At 39.7% G+C, this 15,929-nt stretch overlaps 1 protein-coding gene across 1 annotated transcript in view; it reads left to right on the forward strand.

Annotated features, from left to right (window-relative positions):
• The first annotated feature begins 10 nt into the window (after positions 1-10).
• Positions 11-15,929, forward strand: part of LOC149577619 (hydroxyethylthiazole kinase family protein) — a 36,519-nt gene continuing 20,600 nt past the window's right edge. Inside the window, exon 1 of the mRNA XM_089824701.1 lies at positions 11-628. Within this exon, the coding sequence (XP_089680827.1) occupies positions 191-628 (438 nt within the window). The 5' untranslated portion in view covers positions 11-190. The remainder of the gene's footprint in view (positions 629-15,929) is intronic.

Genomic DNA, 15,929 nt, shown 5'->3' on the forward strand with positions numbered 1-15,929 from the left:
TGCCTATAGCAAGAAGTAAAAACTTCAAAATTCAAAGCATCATTCAAGATTCAATAGAAAAGACTTCAGCAGATTCGGAAAGCCAATAAATAGTATACGAGAAATGTGTCTCCGGATCAAATGTCTGCTAGGGCGATGAAATCTTAGGGTGGGAGAGGGCTGAAGCATATAGGAATATTATAGGATTCAAATGGAGGCTCCGCAAAACAATGAAAATTGGGGGATCAGTGCTTGGAAATTTATATGCAGAGTGAGGGAATCGTGTCCTTTAATACAATGCATAACCAATTATGTATCGATGGACATGATGGCCAACACGCTACTTGCTGCTGGGGCTTCTCCTGCCATGATTCATGCTTTAGAAGAAATATCTGATTTCACTCCTCAAGTGGATGGCTTGTGCATCAATATTGGGACCCTCACCCCACAATGGATCACTTCAATGAAAACTGCTGCATTTAAGGCTTCAGAGTCTCAGAAACCTTGGGTTTTGGATCCTGTGGCTGTTGGGGTTTCGAAATTTAGAGTGGAGATGTGTACGGAGTTAGTCTGGCTTAACCCCACGGTCATAAGGGGAAATGCTTCAGAGATCTTGGCATTAGCTGCTAATTCTGTTGTACCATCCAAGGTTGGTCTAATATCTTACCGTTAATTCTCAATTGCTGGCTTCCTGTTATGGTGCTTTTTTTTTTGAATATGGTATATAGAGGTTCGTTTCTTTCAATCCAAGAAAGTTTGGCTCCAAAAAATAAATGGATCTTAGGCTCTTGAATTTTTATTTGCGTAACTTTGATGCAGACATTTATGATGTATTTTGAAATATCCCCGACAGGATTATTGCTTCTTAGATACCAAAATACTAAAACTTCAATGATTAGGCATTTCGTCAAACAGTTAGCACCCAAGGTTGTTTAACGAACTAGTTACAAACTGATGTCAAGTTCTATTCTTGTAATCAGAGTTGTACTAATACACTATGAGATTTGTCATGAATGGAGTAATTCCTCACATAATTCACCAAGACATTTCAAATGCAAAATATAATCATACCTTCAATGTTCAGGGAGAAATTCCTATTACAATCAAATGTTTCATTGCTTAACCATGATTCAATAATGGACCTGGACCGTAGCATCATTGTACTTTGCTCCAGAATTTAGCAATGGTTGACATTTCTCAAGCTGCGTTGTCAACTCATTTACCTTATTGCAATATCATTTGAAAACTCTCATAGCCAGTATTGTTTGTGGTATTACATGATACCATGTCACATCAACCACTGAGCTTATTCCCAGTCAAGAACAACATATCTGAATGTTGATCTCGAACTCCTCCTTCCACTGCATCTGCCAAGTTCTCAATCAGATGAAGCAGGAGTTGATTCAAACCTGAACATGTGATAGCTCTCAACTTCTTATCTCTGTCTCACGCATTTACCAATATGGGGATCGCGGGTATCTGAGGTTTACCAGTCTTGATTTCGTCCTTCTTCTATTATACTGGCCATAATTTTGATTCAGATGAAAATTGCGATGTTCCCTGAGTAATGCCCGTTCTAAGTTCGCTACTGGCCGGGGTCAGGAAACGCAGGGGCAAATGGAGTCGTCCGTCCTTAATGTTGTCTCTGCAACTAATCCGCATGCAACTTCTTATTAATCAACTCGCTGTGATTAATGGTCTTCAATCCGAGTTTGCTGCGAATGAGTTTCCCCTGTGGTGTGTGCTGGAGGAAAGCATATCAACTTTGTGATCTGCCCTTGCATGTTTGCCAAATCTAAGCTGGCAAAGATTCCAAAGAAACCGTGAGTCCTTCAAACCATATATCCCTCTACCGCGACTGGCCTTGATTCCAATTTATTATAACTCTGAATCATTCACTCAAGTTCACTTGCATGTGCTTATTATGTCTTCCGCAAAATACACCTTCTTGTCCTGTTGTTCCGCTTCAAAGCCTGCACAATACTGGTTGCCGTCGATGATGTGTCAATTGATGATAGAATATTAAGATCTGCTGTAGGATGTTCGGCTAGGGAGTTTGCTGGAGGGTCTTAGGAATTCGCAAGAGATGAAAGATTATATCAGCTCCCACCTGTTGTAGGATTTGCTCCCGGTAGCTAAACTTGCATATAATTCAGACCCTAATGGTTCCAGCTGGCTCCTGTGATCTTGCTCCAGGGATGATGCGTCCCAATTATTACTGCTGATGGAAATATATACACTTCCAGCCGTCGCTAATAAGGATGGATCCTCTTCCTCAATCTTGGCTGACAAAGAACAAAGGCGACTCTATACTGCAGCTATCTCTATCCTACAAATAATTCACACAATGTTCCTCCAACGTTGGCCCTTAGCCATAGATTCTGCCCCGATGAAATGACTGTAACGTCACCTCCAATCTGCAATAATTCAGATGATATTTCACACCCTCAAAATTGCGCACCTATTGAGAGTTATCGTTCTCAATGGCCAACTGTGACAATTGCGAAAACCCTAGGTTCCACAATGCACCTGTGATTGAATCACAATCTGAAACCAAAAGGAAGATAAACAACTGCTTGATTCGAATGGAGCCCCGGGGTGCCTATTTATTCTTTTCTCTCCATCTTCTCCAAAGACTTCTAGAACATTTTCGATCTTATCTCTTAAGTGACTTTATTAAATATTTTATGATCCAAGTCACTTTATTAAATTAATTAAATATAAAGTTATCTTTTAATATTTATTTATTTGATAACTTTATAAATAATTAACTTAATATCACCTATTTATTTAATTAAAATAATTAATTAGTCGTCCTTATAAAATATGCATTATTTTGGACAACCAGATTAATTAAATTAATTAAATCGAATTGTCACCAAAAATGGGGACATGACAGTCCGCCCTTCCTGAAATTGCTTGTCCCCAAGCAATGGCTGAACCATAAACCAATCAGTATGCCTGGGTCCCAAATGTAAATCTGTATGTCATCCCAATCCTCATCATACTCCCGTGGAGAAATCATCAATACCAGTATCTGAGAAATTGTATTCAACATCCAAACAATTGACAACTCTGATGAAATTATCTGAAAACCAACTGTAAATGTCGGTAGAAGAAAACATTCTGTGGAACTCAAGCCAACTGAAACATCAACTCTATCAAAACTCAAACCCCTGTCAAAATGACACCTGCACCCAACTGCACTATAGATATGACAACAGCCATAGGTACTTGAATCACTGCCATCAAATCCAATCTCTGAAAAACTGCTCCGGGTGTGTCGATGCTGCAGGCTGAGTAACTTGCTACTACCAATTTTATTTTCAAAAGATGGTGCCAATCTATCCCATAATGGATGGTAAGAAACTGGAGTCGACCTACATCCGCGTGAAATAAAATCTTCTATCTCTGTATCAAAAGAAAAGTGATGAGCGTACCCTACCGTATAATGCCGGTAAGAACCTCCAAATTCTGCTACTGGCTCTCCATTGTGAACTGGGAATCAACATATGGCTCCAATCTCTGACTCCGAGTGACTGTAAGTCGGATAGGTCCCTGTGCACTCTGCTCAACAAACCCCTCCTCGAGATCCCTGTGAGGTAGCATAGTAGAAAGGACCCCTATAATCTTCTCAACCAATCTGCAAATAACACTAGTATCTTGGATGAGAACACCTTCTGTCACTTTATGCGAGTCCAAATGAACACATGCACTATCCAGCAAATACTCCATGAACGGTTCAGTGTAGTAAAAATTATATGAGGAAACATTAACATACTCCCCTTTACACCACAACTGGTCCTCCTGTAAGGGTGGCGTACTCAACTGTACCACACTATCAACTATCTGAGAAGAATCAATCTAGAAACTTGACTCTACCGGTATCCCGAACTCATTAGAACCAGCTACTACCAAATCCTGAATATGTGTGTCAGCCTCAACAATATGCTCCTTAGTAGCAACTGCGGAAGTGTTCTTACCATCATCCACCTCAATAGTCAAATGAACTGGGTCTGGGGCTGGTTTTGACCGCAAATGTTCCAACTCCACGGTCACCTCTTTTAACTGAAGTTGCGATTTTTGTAGATCTCGCTGTGTGTCCTCTAACGCCTCAGTAGTCGCTATGAGCTCCTGGGAAAGCTCACTCACCTCCTCTTCACGATCCAAGAGTGCCTCATATGCTGTACTCCCCCACTCAACCAGGTGATCACGGTCGGCTACCAGTCGTAAGTAATCCTGCTTCAAAATCCGGACAGCTTCACTCAAGGCATGAATCTCTGCCAAAGGAAAGTAACCACCACTGGACTCATCTGTCATAGCAGTACCCCACCCAGTAACGGCCAACAATTGACGAGCAGTATCAAAATGCTCACAAGCGATGGCAATGTCTCGCTTACTAACTTTCAATTGACTAGTCACATGATGGCTCTGGCTGAACTGTCTCCTACAAACCTCTTCTGGTGCCCTGTCTAAAAGAGTATCTTCAAGGTCACTGGTTTCTAGAGTATTATCATTCATATCTCGCGAATCATCTCCAAAACTCATATCCTCATCCGGAGTGTCAAAATCTGTAGTACTGCTGTTAAACTCCCCTGTTCCCAAAGAATTTGTTAAGGAAGCTGAATCTTCAAAACTGTTCACTTCATTCTCCCGGATGTCATCAAGGCCAAAACAATCCTGGGACTCATCTGTACATGCTTCCAAATATGAAAAATCTTCAACACCTTTTAGCAAGAATGGTTGTTTGCATATATGAACCAAACCCAATACCGGTGTATAAAAACTAATACCAACATCGGTCAAGCTGCTGGCACAAAGAAAGACAACACCGGGTATTCTGCTAATCCAATCCATGATAGTATTTAAACAATCGCTGCTACCATTAAGTGTTCTCCAGTCAATTGAATCCCAAACGCTGCGGAAACATTCTTGAGTCCATATCCGTAAACAAGGAACAGCTAGTAACTCAAGCAAACTACTTACCTGAGTAATGTGACCAATACCAACTAACTCCTCATATTTGTTTGACATTGTCCTTGTATCCTGGATGTGAATGCAAGATGAACTCATAGCATTATCAGCAACCTCATATGATCCCTCTTCTGTCAAAAACTGAGTGCAAGATGAACTTAAGCTCAGCTCCATGTCGTGCTCATGCCCATGTTTCTTCCCGTCCTGTAATGCCAATGAAGTATTTGCCCGAGAAACTTGAGTGTCTTCAAGCTTGCAAGAAACCTTGTCAGTTTCCTCCTTCCTTCTCAAGACATCTGAGTAGTCTTTGACAAGTCTGAGAAGATGGTCACGATCTGACAGAAGATGCAAATAGCTCAACTTCATCGTCCCCATTCCCTCTCTAATCGCCTGTAAGTCAATGCAAGAGGACTTTGCCTGATTTCCCCTATGTCTTCTCTATAACTGAATCATCTGGTTGTGATCCTCCAACATGTCCCGCATCTTGTCATGATGAGATAAGGAAGTCACAATACTATCTTCACTTACCTTCAGCTGGCTAGTCCAATCATGTGAAGTACTACCAGTTTCATCCGAAGCATCTAACTGAGCCTGGTACTCTCTCTTAGCAAAATCATGGATACTCAGTGTTTGCTCATCTCTACCTGGTATCTCATCATCAACATCCTTATCATCATCTGAACTCACTTCACTGTAATCATTGACTGTCGGAACCAAACCACCTTGAGTATCTGAGACATCACCCTTGGGAAACCTGTATACAACTGTCTCAATTGAAGTATCAAGTTGACAATTACTATCCATCAGCGTAATATCCTTCACCACTTCTTCCTGTGACCGAACTGAAGCCTCTGACCGGTTGCACACTTGTTTCTCGAACTCCTCATTAAGGTTCCTAGTAACATCGCCCACTGTATCAGCTAGTGCTTTGCGAGAAGATTTTCCGAATCGAAAACCAGTTGACTTATTCACCTTAGTTGGGTCGGACAGCCTGTCAATCATACGGTGGTGCTTAACCATCAGTTCAGACATGTTATGTCTGATTTTTCTGAGCTCATCCTGAATGCCTGAATAGTCCTCCTTTCCACAATTCCGACTCTGAATACTATGTCTATTACTGGTCCAAGATTGTGTCCTTGGAGACTTTGTGTTGTACCTGTCCATCTGGGTTGAAGTAGAGTGTTGATCACTCATGTAATTTGGTTCTCACCCCACAGGATGGCAAGAAAACCGCTCTGATACCACTGAAATATCCCCGACAGGATTATTGCTTCTTAGACACCAAAATACTAAAACTTCAATGATTAGGCATTTCGTCAAACAGTTAGCACCCAAGGTTGTTTAACGAACTAGTTACAAACTGATGTCAAGTTCTATTCTTGTAATCAGAGTTGTACTAATACACTATGAGATTTGTCATGAATGGAGTAATTCCTCACATAATTCACCAAGACATTTCAAATGCAAAATATAATCATACCTTCAATATTCAGAGAGAAATTCCTATTACAATCAAATGTTTCATTGCTTAACCATGATTCAATAATGGACCTGGACCGTAGCATCATTGTACTTTGCTCCAGAATTTAGCAATGGTTGACATTTCTCAAGCTGCGTTGTCAACTCATTTACCTTATTGCAATATCATTTGAAAACTCTCATAGCCAGTATTGTTTGTGGTATTACATGATACCATGTCACATCAACCACTGAGCTTATTCCCAGTCAAGAACAGCATATCTGAATGTTGATCTCGAACTCCTCCTTCCACTGCATCTGCCAAGTTCTCAATCAGATGAAGCAGGAGTTGATTCAAACCTGAACATGTGATAGCTCTCAACTTCTTATCTCTGTCTCACGCATTTACCAATATGGGGATCGCGGGTATCTGAGGTTTACCAGTCTTGATTTCGTCCTCCTTCTATTATACTGGCCATAATTTTGATTCAGATGAAAATTACGATGTTCCCTGAGTAATGCCCGTTCTAAGTTCGCTACTGGCCGGGGTCAGGAAACGCAGGGGCAAATGGAGTCGTCCGTCCTTAATGTTGTCTCTGCAACTAATCCGCATGCGACTTCTTATTAATCAACTCGCTGTGATTAATGGTCTTCAATCCGAGTTTGACGCGAATGAGTTTCCCCTGTGGTGTGTGCTGGTGGAAAGCATATCAACTTCGCGATCTGCCCTTGCATGTTTGCCAAATCTAAGCTGGCAAAGATTCCAAAGAAACCGTGAGTCCTTCAAACCATATATCCCTCTACCGCGACTGGCCTTGATTCCAATTTATTATAACTCTGAATCATTCACTCAAGTTCACTTGCGTGTGCTTATTATGTCTTCCGCAAAATACACCTTCTTGTCCTGTTGTTCCGCTTCAAAGCCTGCACAATACTGGTTGCCGTCGATGATGTGTCAATTGATGATAGAATATTAAGATCTGCTGTAGGATGTTCGGCTAGGGAGTTTGTTGGAGGGTCTTAGGAATTCGCAAGAGATGAAAGATTATATCAGCTCCCACCTGTTGTAGGATTTGCTCCCGGTAGCTAAACTTGCATATAATTCAGACCCTAATGGTTCCAGCTGGCTCCTGTGATCTTGCTCCAGGGATGATGCGTCCCAATTATTACTGCTGATGGAAATATATACACTTCCAGCTGTCGCTAATAAGGATGGATCCTCTTCCTCAATCTTGGCTGACAAAGAACAAAGGCGACTCTATACTGCAGCTATCTCTATCCTACAAATAATTCACACAATGTTCCTCCAACGTTGGCCCTTGGCCACAGATTCTGCCCCGATGAAATGACTGTAACGTCACCTCCAATCTGCAATAATTCAGATGATATTTCACACCCTCAAAATTGCGCACCTATTGAGAGTTATCGTTCTCAATGGCCAACTGTGACAATTGCGAAAACCCTAGGTTCCACAATGCACCTGTGATTGAATCACAATCTGAAACCAAAAGGAAGATAAACAACTGCTTGATTCGAATGGAGCCCCGAGGTGCCTATTTATTCTTTTCTTTCCATCTTCTCCAGAGACTTCTAGAACATTTTCGATCTTATCTCTTAAGTGACTTTATTAAATATTTTATGATCCAAGTCACTTTATTAAATTAATTAAATATAAAGTTATCTTTTAATATTTATTTATTTGATAACTTTATAAATAATTAACTTAATATCACCTATTTATTTAATTAAAATAATTAATTAGTCGTCCTTATAAAATATGCATTATTTTGGACAACCAGATTAATTAAATTAATTAAATCGAACTGTCACCAAAAATGGGGACATGACATAGTTATCGTTTTTATTTCATTCTATCTTGAATCACAGATTGATTGACGCTAATTTAAAAAGCCTATCCCAAGCCAGATGTTAGTTTGGTATATGACAACCGTCTTATGGAAGACAAAACGAAGCTTTCATTCCAATTATTTCATATATTATTCAAATTGGTCCCTAATTTGGGTTTTGATCCTATGACAAATCTAGTTGTAATTCTCTTACCAATCTAAGTACAAATAATTATAGACGTGGCTCCTAGGTAGATATGTTACATAATGGTGCTTGCCTCACCCTTTACGAATGTAAATTTAAACAGAGCAGAGAACAAAAACAGAAAATGAACAAATAAGAGGCACAATATTTATCATGGTTCACCGCAACTTGTGGCTATGTCTACACTCCAGTAGGTAATCACTTTATTATTTAATATTTGATACGATACAGAACGTGACTGCATATGTATTTATACACTCCCATACAAGCTTCAATCCAAGAGCAAGGAAGCCGAACAGTCGTGTGACTGATGTTGGGCTTCACATTCCCAACAATCTCCTGCTTGAAGCCCAATTGGCGAGGCCATGTTGCAACATTCCCTGCATTTCCAATTCTTTACGTCATAATCAGGCCCATTAAAGATTTCAACTTTGCCTAACTTTGTTTATGAACTCTTCGACTCAGTCTTCTCCAAGCCAAATCAGATTTAAAATAAGTTATTCGAATGAGATGACAAATAGATTCATTGAGAGCTTCCCTATAAACTTGGAGGGCCAGAAGCTTCACCTCCTGCTCTATGTGCATTTCCCACCCATCCTTCAGATCTGCCACATGCAATTCCTGGCAACCATGTTTGAGTTGCATTTCCTTGAGAACTGCTGTAAAGAGAAAATTCCTATCTACTTCACCGTTGCATGGTTTATGATCATCGCCATTACTGGCCTTATCGTTAGCCTTAGTTTTATCTACTTTAAGATGGAAACTGCACCAAAGTTGACCTTGTCTATTTTATTTAAAACACAAGCTATACACAAAACATGCCCATTCAGATCTTTCAAGATCTTCACACATTTGATGGCAACTGGCAAAACAATATTTTCTGTTTGACTGTAACTTTCTCATGGTGACTCACCAATTTCCCACACACATGTTCGTGACCAAAATTTCAATAAATTGTACCGGCTTCATTACATGGGCTCCAATAATTTTCTTAAAAAGTCAAAAAAAAATTCTACGCCATAAAACCTGCAGACATAAAGAAGGAACTTCCAAATTAAATGCACAGTCCCAAGAAACAATATCACTCAGGAATTTCGTTTGCAGAATTTTGTATATGTCTCTCCACGAGTATCCGCAGGCTTCACACGCTGTGACCCACCAAGACCATTCTGTGCTGGTTGTAATCCATCATCCCTATTTTCTTGGGGAACACCTCTCGTAATCTTACACCTATCCCAGAAATTTTATAATAGCAATTTTTGTCTTTAATAATTGCACACGAAAATCCATCTTCAATTCCTTTTCCATCCAGAGAGGATGACTCCAGTGCTAGTGGATTGGCTGGAGATAGTTTAGAGAATTCAGTCACAACACACTGCTCAAAATCGTCCTTCACCATGTCCATGTATTTTACAATGGCCTTTGTGAGTTTGTTCAGTGTGGTCACCTAATACTTCCCCACCAGGTTTAAATTCTTCTCCTCACACTATCGAGATTTTGGCTCCTTATCTTTGGAAATAACAAACACATTCGCAGCCTTTTTGCTGCTATTATTCTTGGGGCTACTATGCTCCTTCACAACCGATTTGGACCATTCATTTTCCAGCAACTCTTTGATGGAAAAGGCGACCTCTCCAACTTCCTTGACTGCTGCAACATTCTCATTCCCATTGACAACACACAGTTTTTCACCACCACAATTATTCTTGGCAACCTTAAACAACATAGGCCTATCCCTTGGTCCAGTTCTTTCAGAAGTTTTACATTCAATTCCAGCCGCTCCATCTTGTATGCACCCTTTGGTATCACATATTTCCCCATCAATTCCTAACTCACTAAGAATTATATGAAGCTCAACTAACTCCATCTTCAGATCCTCATTTTGTTTCTTTTCAGAAAACTCCCACTCTTTCATAACTTTCTCTTTTTCTTTTTTCATACAGGAAATGCACTTTTTCAACATCAAAACCTCCTCTTTTAGAGTAACAATTTCCTTTTTAAGGCAATCCTCTTGATTCTTGGTCTCTTTGTTCTCTTCCATCTCTTTGCCAATTGCAGCGACAACTGCATCAAGAGCTGAGAAGGAAACAAACTCATCTTCCTCCTCTGAATCCTTCTCTTTTTGTCCATCCATCCCACCAATGGACACGGTGTCTTGACACCATCTCCGCTCAATAGTTCACCATGGCTCTGATACCAAATGTAAATTTAAACAGAGCAGAGAAATGGAACAAAACAAAAATGAACAAATAAGAGACACAATATTTAACATGATTCACCTCAACACTCCAGCAGGGAATCACTTTATCATTTAATATCTGATACAATACAATACTTGACCACACACATCCATTTATACACTTGCATACAAGCTTTAATCCAGGAGCCAAGAAGCCAAACAGTTGTGTGATTGTTGGGCTTCACATTCCGAACAGCAAACATCCAATCAAGTGGGGCAAACCTGCCAACCATGCATGCAGAAGGGCTTTTATTGTTCCCAGGTTAGGATGATTCATTCTGCAATTAGATTTAATCCCTGGACCATCAGGATTGCCTAATTTCTGGTTACTAGTTGGCACCCTATGCCTATTACTGGTTGAAAATTTTCATTGCAGCCTATCCCAATACACATAGAAATAGAATTTGAATGCTGAGCCTCACCAGCTCAAACTTTAAAATTAGAAGCTTCGTAACTCCTCTCTAACAAACTTAACAAAGGCTTATGGACTTAGTTTTAAAGCTAGTGATGGATGCACTTCCATCTTACCATGTTTGAAAACCTCCTGCTTATTGTGCTTTCCTCTGTTGTTTTCCTAGAGAAATTATGGGGTCCTATAAAAGCACCCCCCAGCCCAGAATAAATAACAAAAGACAAAACAAAATGGAAAGCAAGCACGAAAACCCAACCAAAAATCTCACATTATGAGATCTAAGTTTCACTCCAACTATAGCTTGTTTATTTGAAACTGCCTTTTTATTCTTAACTTCTGTTCATTTCGTGTCTTCAATATCCTTGGCATGCTCTGAGACACTAGAGAAGTAGACAAAGATTGGTTTTTCTGAGCTAGAATTGAATGTGAAATATCATTCCCGGATTCTCATTCTTCCTCATGCAATAGATAAAGGAATATCATACCTCTTTTGGTTTTTGAATATAGGTATAAGAAGAAGTTTTTGAACAACAGGAGGCATATTATCTAGGAAGTTGCAAAAAGTTTTATTTGTTCCTGCACACTGTTTATCCCAAAATATTTGACACTTATTCCTTTCTCCTAATTCAGTCACCTCCTCGAGTTAAATCGTTCTGCATAATACTGTTGGGAAAGGGAAGAAGCAGCAGCAAGCTTGCTCTGTTTTTTTCCCATTTTTTTGCATTGTAGAAAATTAGAAATCAGCACCATCATAGAAACTTTAATCCATCACCACCCACCAAACGAACATTCTCTTTTGAACTAGCATCTTCAGTGAGAGATCCAGGAAGAGTCCAGAGTCCTTTTCATGGTTAAGTGTGATAAACAAGCACTTCCCCACCATGTAGCTTTCTTAATTGTTAAGGTTTTACTCACAGAAAAACTAGCAGATACATACCAATTTGAAAGCATTTCCTACATCTAGATGTTATATTTTTTATAATCTGAAACTTGTTTCCATACCTTATCCTCCAGCTGTAGCCAAACTTCTGACAAACCTATGGAAATATCTATTTCAACTTGTTTTCAAGCTGTATGGAAGGATCCCTCCCTACAGTTTCTGGATCCACATTCATAAATTAAAAAATTTCCTAACACATTTCTAATATCTTTGAAGCAAGACTGCCCAAATTTGGAAGGGTAGATAAGAATATGATAGTCAAATCCAGATAGGTCTTCGTCATTGGCTTGGATATAGGCAACTAGGGTGTCATCAATAAAACATGCTTATCTCATAACCAAAGGCCCATTTCCACTATCTACATTTTGTTCTCTCGTAAGCAAACTTGCAGCCAATTTTATGACAATTTTCACATAACTTATAACACTGAATAAACAAATAAATACTTAGAATCAACATGCAAGAGAATAGACAACATACTCACAAATATGAATTATGTGGCACAAGATTTTCTGGGAAAACCCTCACGAGGGAAAGGCCTAGCCTCCAAAGCATCCATCATCCATGTATTTTTCAACAATGCGTCCATTACAATACACCATGAAAGCCTTCGAAGCCCCAACAATAAACAAGCATTCACATCCCATGCCATGCTTCCAACCTTCAAAAAGGGAAATCTAGCTAACCTTAACAACTATGCTTGTGGTTTCTTTTATAGAAACAAGCTCTCACAAAACCACTAAGTAGTATTACCTAAACCACTAAGTGGTATTACATAAACCTTTTGCGAAATCTATGTACTAAATAACACCTTAGAATATGGAGCGGGCATTTTGGGCTTGGAGGCAGATGCGGATGCCTATGTAGGCGAATTTCGAGGCAGATGCCTGTGGAAGCCACCTAGAAGCACCTCACAAGCATCCGGATGTGAGTGGCTTCAAGTAGTGATCGCAAAGATCTGACCCATCCGAAATCCAATGTAACTGAAGTTGAACATCTAGAAAGATAACTGAGACCAAAGAGAAACATTGGAATTCAAAATATGTTGACAATGCAGGTCCCATTGACATTACGAAGGGAAGTTGGTGTTGTAAATATTCGACACACCAAAGTGTTGTCATTGATTGACAACCGGTCGAGCGGAGTATACCATCTCATGATTACCTATAGACATCTACACTTGTCTGCATGGAGATGAAGACAAGACAAGGTAGTTACAGTCAACATGATGAGTCATCAGTGTGACAAGGCTGAAGCGGACAAGGTTTGCATTGCGATGGGATTAACATTCTGACGAAACAACATAAAGAAGAAAGGACAGAGTAGTTAAGGCTAGACCTAGCATAGGTTGGCAGGGCTATCAATTTAGACCCTATGACGTAAGCGTCATAGGGTTGCTCATAAACTAGTCAGTAGTGTAATTCAGATTTTGAATACATTGTTTTGAGTGGGATTTTGTTTTAGGGTTTCAACACCCAAAGAAGCAAGAAGATATAAAGGTCTGAAAACTATATTATGAAATGTGTGGACAGTGTGCGCAAAGAGAAGAAGTGAAACAAGAAAGAGACTGAACACAACAAGTGTTGTTGTGCAAGAGAAAAGGTGAACAACAAGCCAACATAGTTTGGTGCACTGCAAATAGGGCAAAGAAGAGAAGGAATGAGGTGATGCAGAAGACATCACAAGAGTGCATCTACAAGGTAAGAGAAGACCAAGACATCCCCTTAATATACACTTGAGATCTATCAAGCAAGATGTGCCACTTATTTTAGATCAACATTTTGATTGCTTTCTAGCCATTGTTTGATGAATACCTTTGTGTGTGAATTTTCATGCTTTTATTTTATTGCATTTTTTATTGTGTTGTTAGTTAAGTGGTTGTGGTTCTGTTAATTTGGAACAGTTAAGAGAATAACCGATATTGGAGTTGGGACTGATTCACCCTCCTCTTAGTACCAGTTGGGACCAATAATTGGTATCAGAGCCAAGGCATTGACGACAACAAGCCCGACTTGAGGTAAGATCAGGATCCAACCATGAAGTACAAAAAGCAATATGAGGAAGTCCTTGACATTATTGAAGGTTTGAAGAACAAGCTGAGAGAATAATTAGCAAGAAGAAAGAAACTCACGACAAAACTCAACGAGAGCCATGAAATCATCGAGCAAATGGAAGAGCACAATAATACAAATGGATATGAGGAAACAATCTTTGACCTCATGACCGACAACGAGAAGTTGAGCAAATCTGTCTTGCAGTTGTATAAAGAATTGAAAGATACATCAAAAAAGCTAAGCCAGGCACAAAATGAGAAAGGTAACACTACACAGGCACTAGAGAAAGCTGAAAATGTACTGAGGGAAGCACTGGAAGCCAAGAGAATGATTGAAGAGAATGCCAGACAAAAGGATGAGCAGATTCAAATGCTGACTGAGGAACTAAGAAGCACCAATGAGAGGAATGAGGAGCTGAAAAAGTTCAATGACAACTCTGAGAAGATAGACAGACAACTCAAAGTTACGAGGAAGACCAAGAGTACAACCGGTCTTGACTATGAAGGAAATAGCAAGACTAAAAAAGGTGAGTCATCTAGAAGCAAGTACCAGACCCAATAAGAACAAAGGAAAGCATCGTCTAAAGGTAAGAAGCCTAAGAAACCAACAATTATTGTTGTGGCAAAATAGGTCACACTTCGAATGTATGTTGGCACAGAAAAGCTGCACCCACAATGCAAAATACCTTTTGCGGGTATTGGAACACATGCCACCAGTATGTTCACCCTTCCCAAGAGTGTAGATCTCATTCAATGGGAAAAGATTTGATGGGTATTTTTACTTCTGTAACAAGTACGGACACAAGGCTGAGGTCTGCAAATCCAAGAAAGGTCAATCCTATAGTCCTAGAGAACTTCTAGTCCCAGCTGGAAGAAAAAATTCACTCCATTGGTATGTTCAACCTATGAGAACAAAGGACATACTACAGAATAATGCAAATTGAGAATCGGTCAAAGAAATTACATAGGACCATGGAGAGGAACATGCAAAGCTTGTTACTATTGTGGCAAGATAGGTCATCTTACTAGTTACTGGTGATCAAGAAGAGGATTCCAAGTGCAAAACCTAGATGATAGAGGAAAGAGCAAGATCATGGGCATAGAGGAAGTCAGAAAAGACTTTAAAAAAGTATGGACAAAGAAGGCCAATGAGGGCGAAGTGACCAAGTTTGAACAATTTGGAAGCTCACCAGTTGAGAGTGAGACTTCTAAGGCAAACAAAGCTAATCCAAGCTTAGAAGGGGTTGTATGTAAAAGTAAGTAATGAGATACCAACCCTCTATTCAAAATTGGTAAAAGGATGCATTGGTGACACAAGCTAACTGGTGAGGCAAAAAGAACCTGTGACAAGAGAGGAGTGTACAAAGATTATGACCGTTGTTGCACAGGTCATTGGCATTAAATGCAGGGTTAAGAAGTAGGTAAGCATCTTGTTTACCATTGTGAATTATTGTTAACCTAACGTTATCGATTGAAAACTATAAATAGGCTAGCCAAAAAGCCATTTACCACTTTGTAAAATCAAATTCTTGAGCTGAGCAAATTTCATGAAAAATCTAGTTGAGCATCCCATCATACCTACAAAGAAAATTCTAACCTAAAGGTGCAAAGACGAAAGCGAGGAGAGGCAATCAGTTACAGAAAGCACAAAAGGCATCATGGCACAAGATATTCACAAGATTGAGCTGGTAAGCATCAAGAAATTCAAGGAACTTGACTATATGGTTACCACACTACGGGGAGACATAGCGAACCAGACCGCAACATTGTCTTTACTACCTGTAGGTGTGCTACTCATTGAAGACGTGAGTGCGTATTTAAA

This window comes from Cupressus sempervirens, chromosome 1 (assembly GCF_028749045.1).
Source record: "Cupressus sempervirens isolate cs-2001-9-10 chromosome 1, ASM2874904v1, whole genome shotgun sequence".
NCBI classification, from domain to species: Eukaryota; Viridiplantae; Streptophyta; class Pinopsida; order Cupressales; family Cupressaceae; genus Cupressus; species Cupressus sempervirens.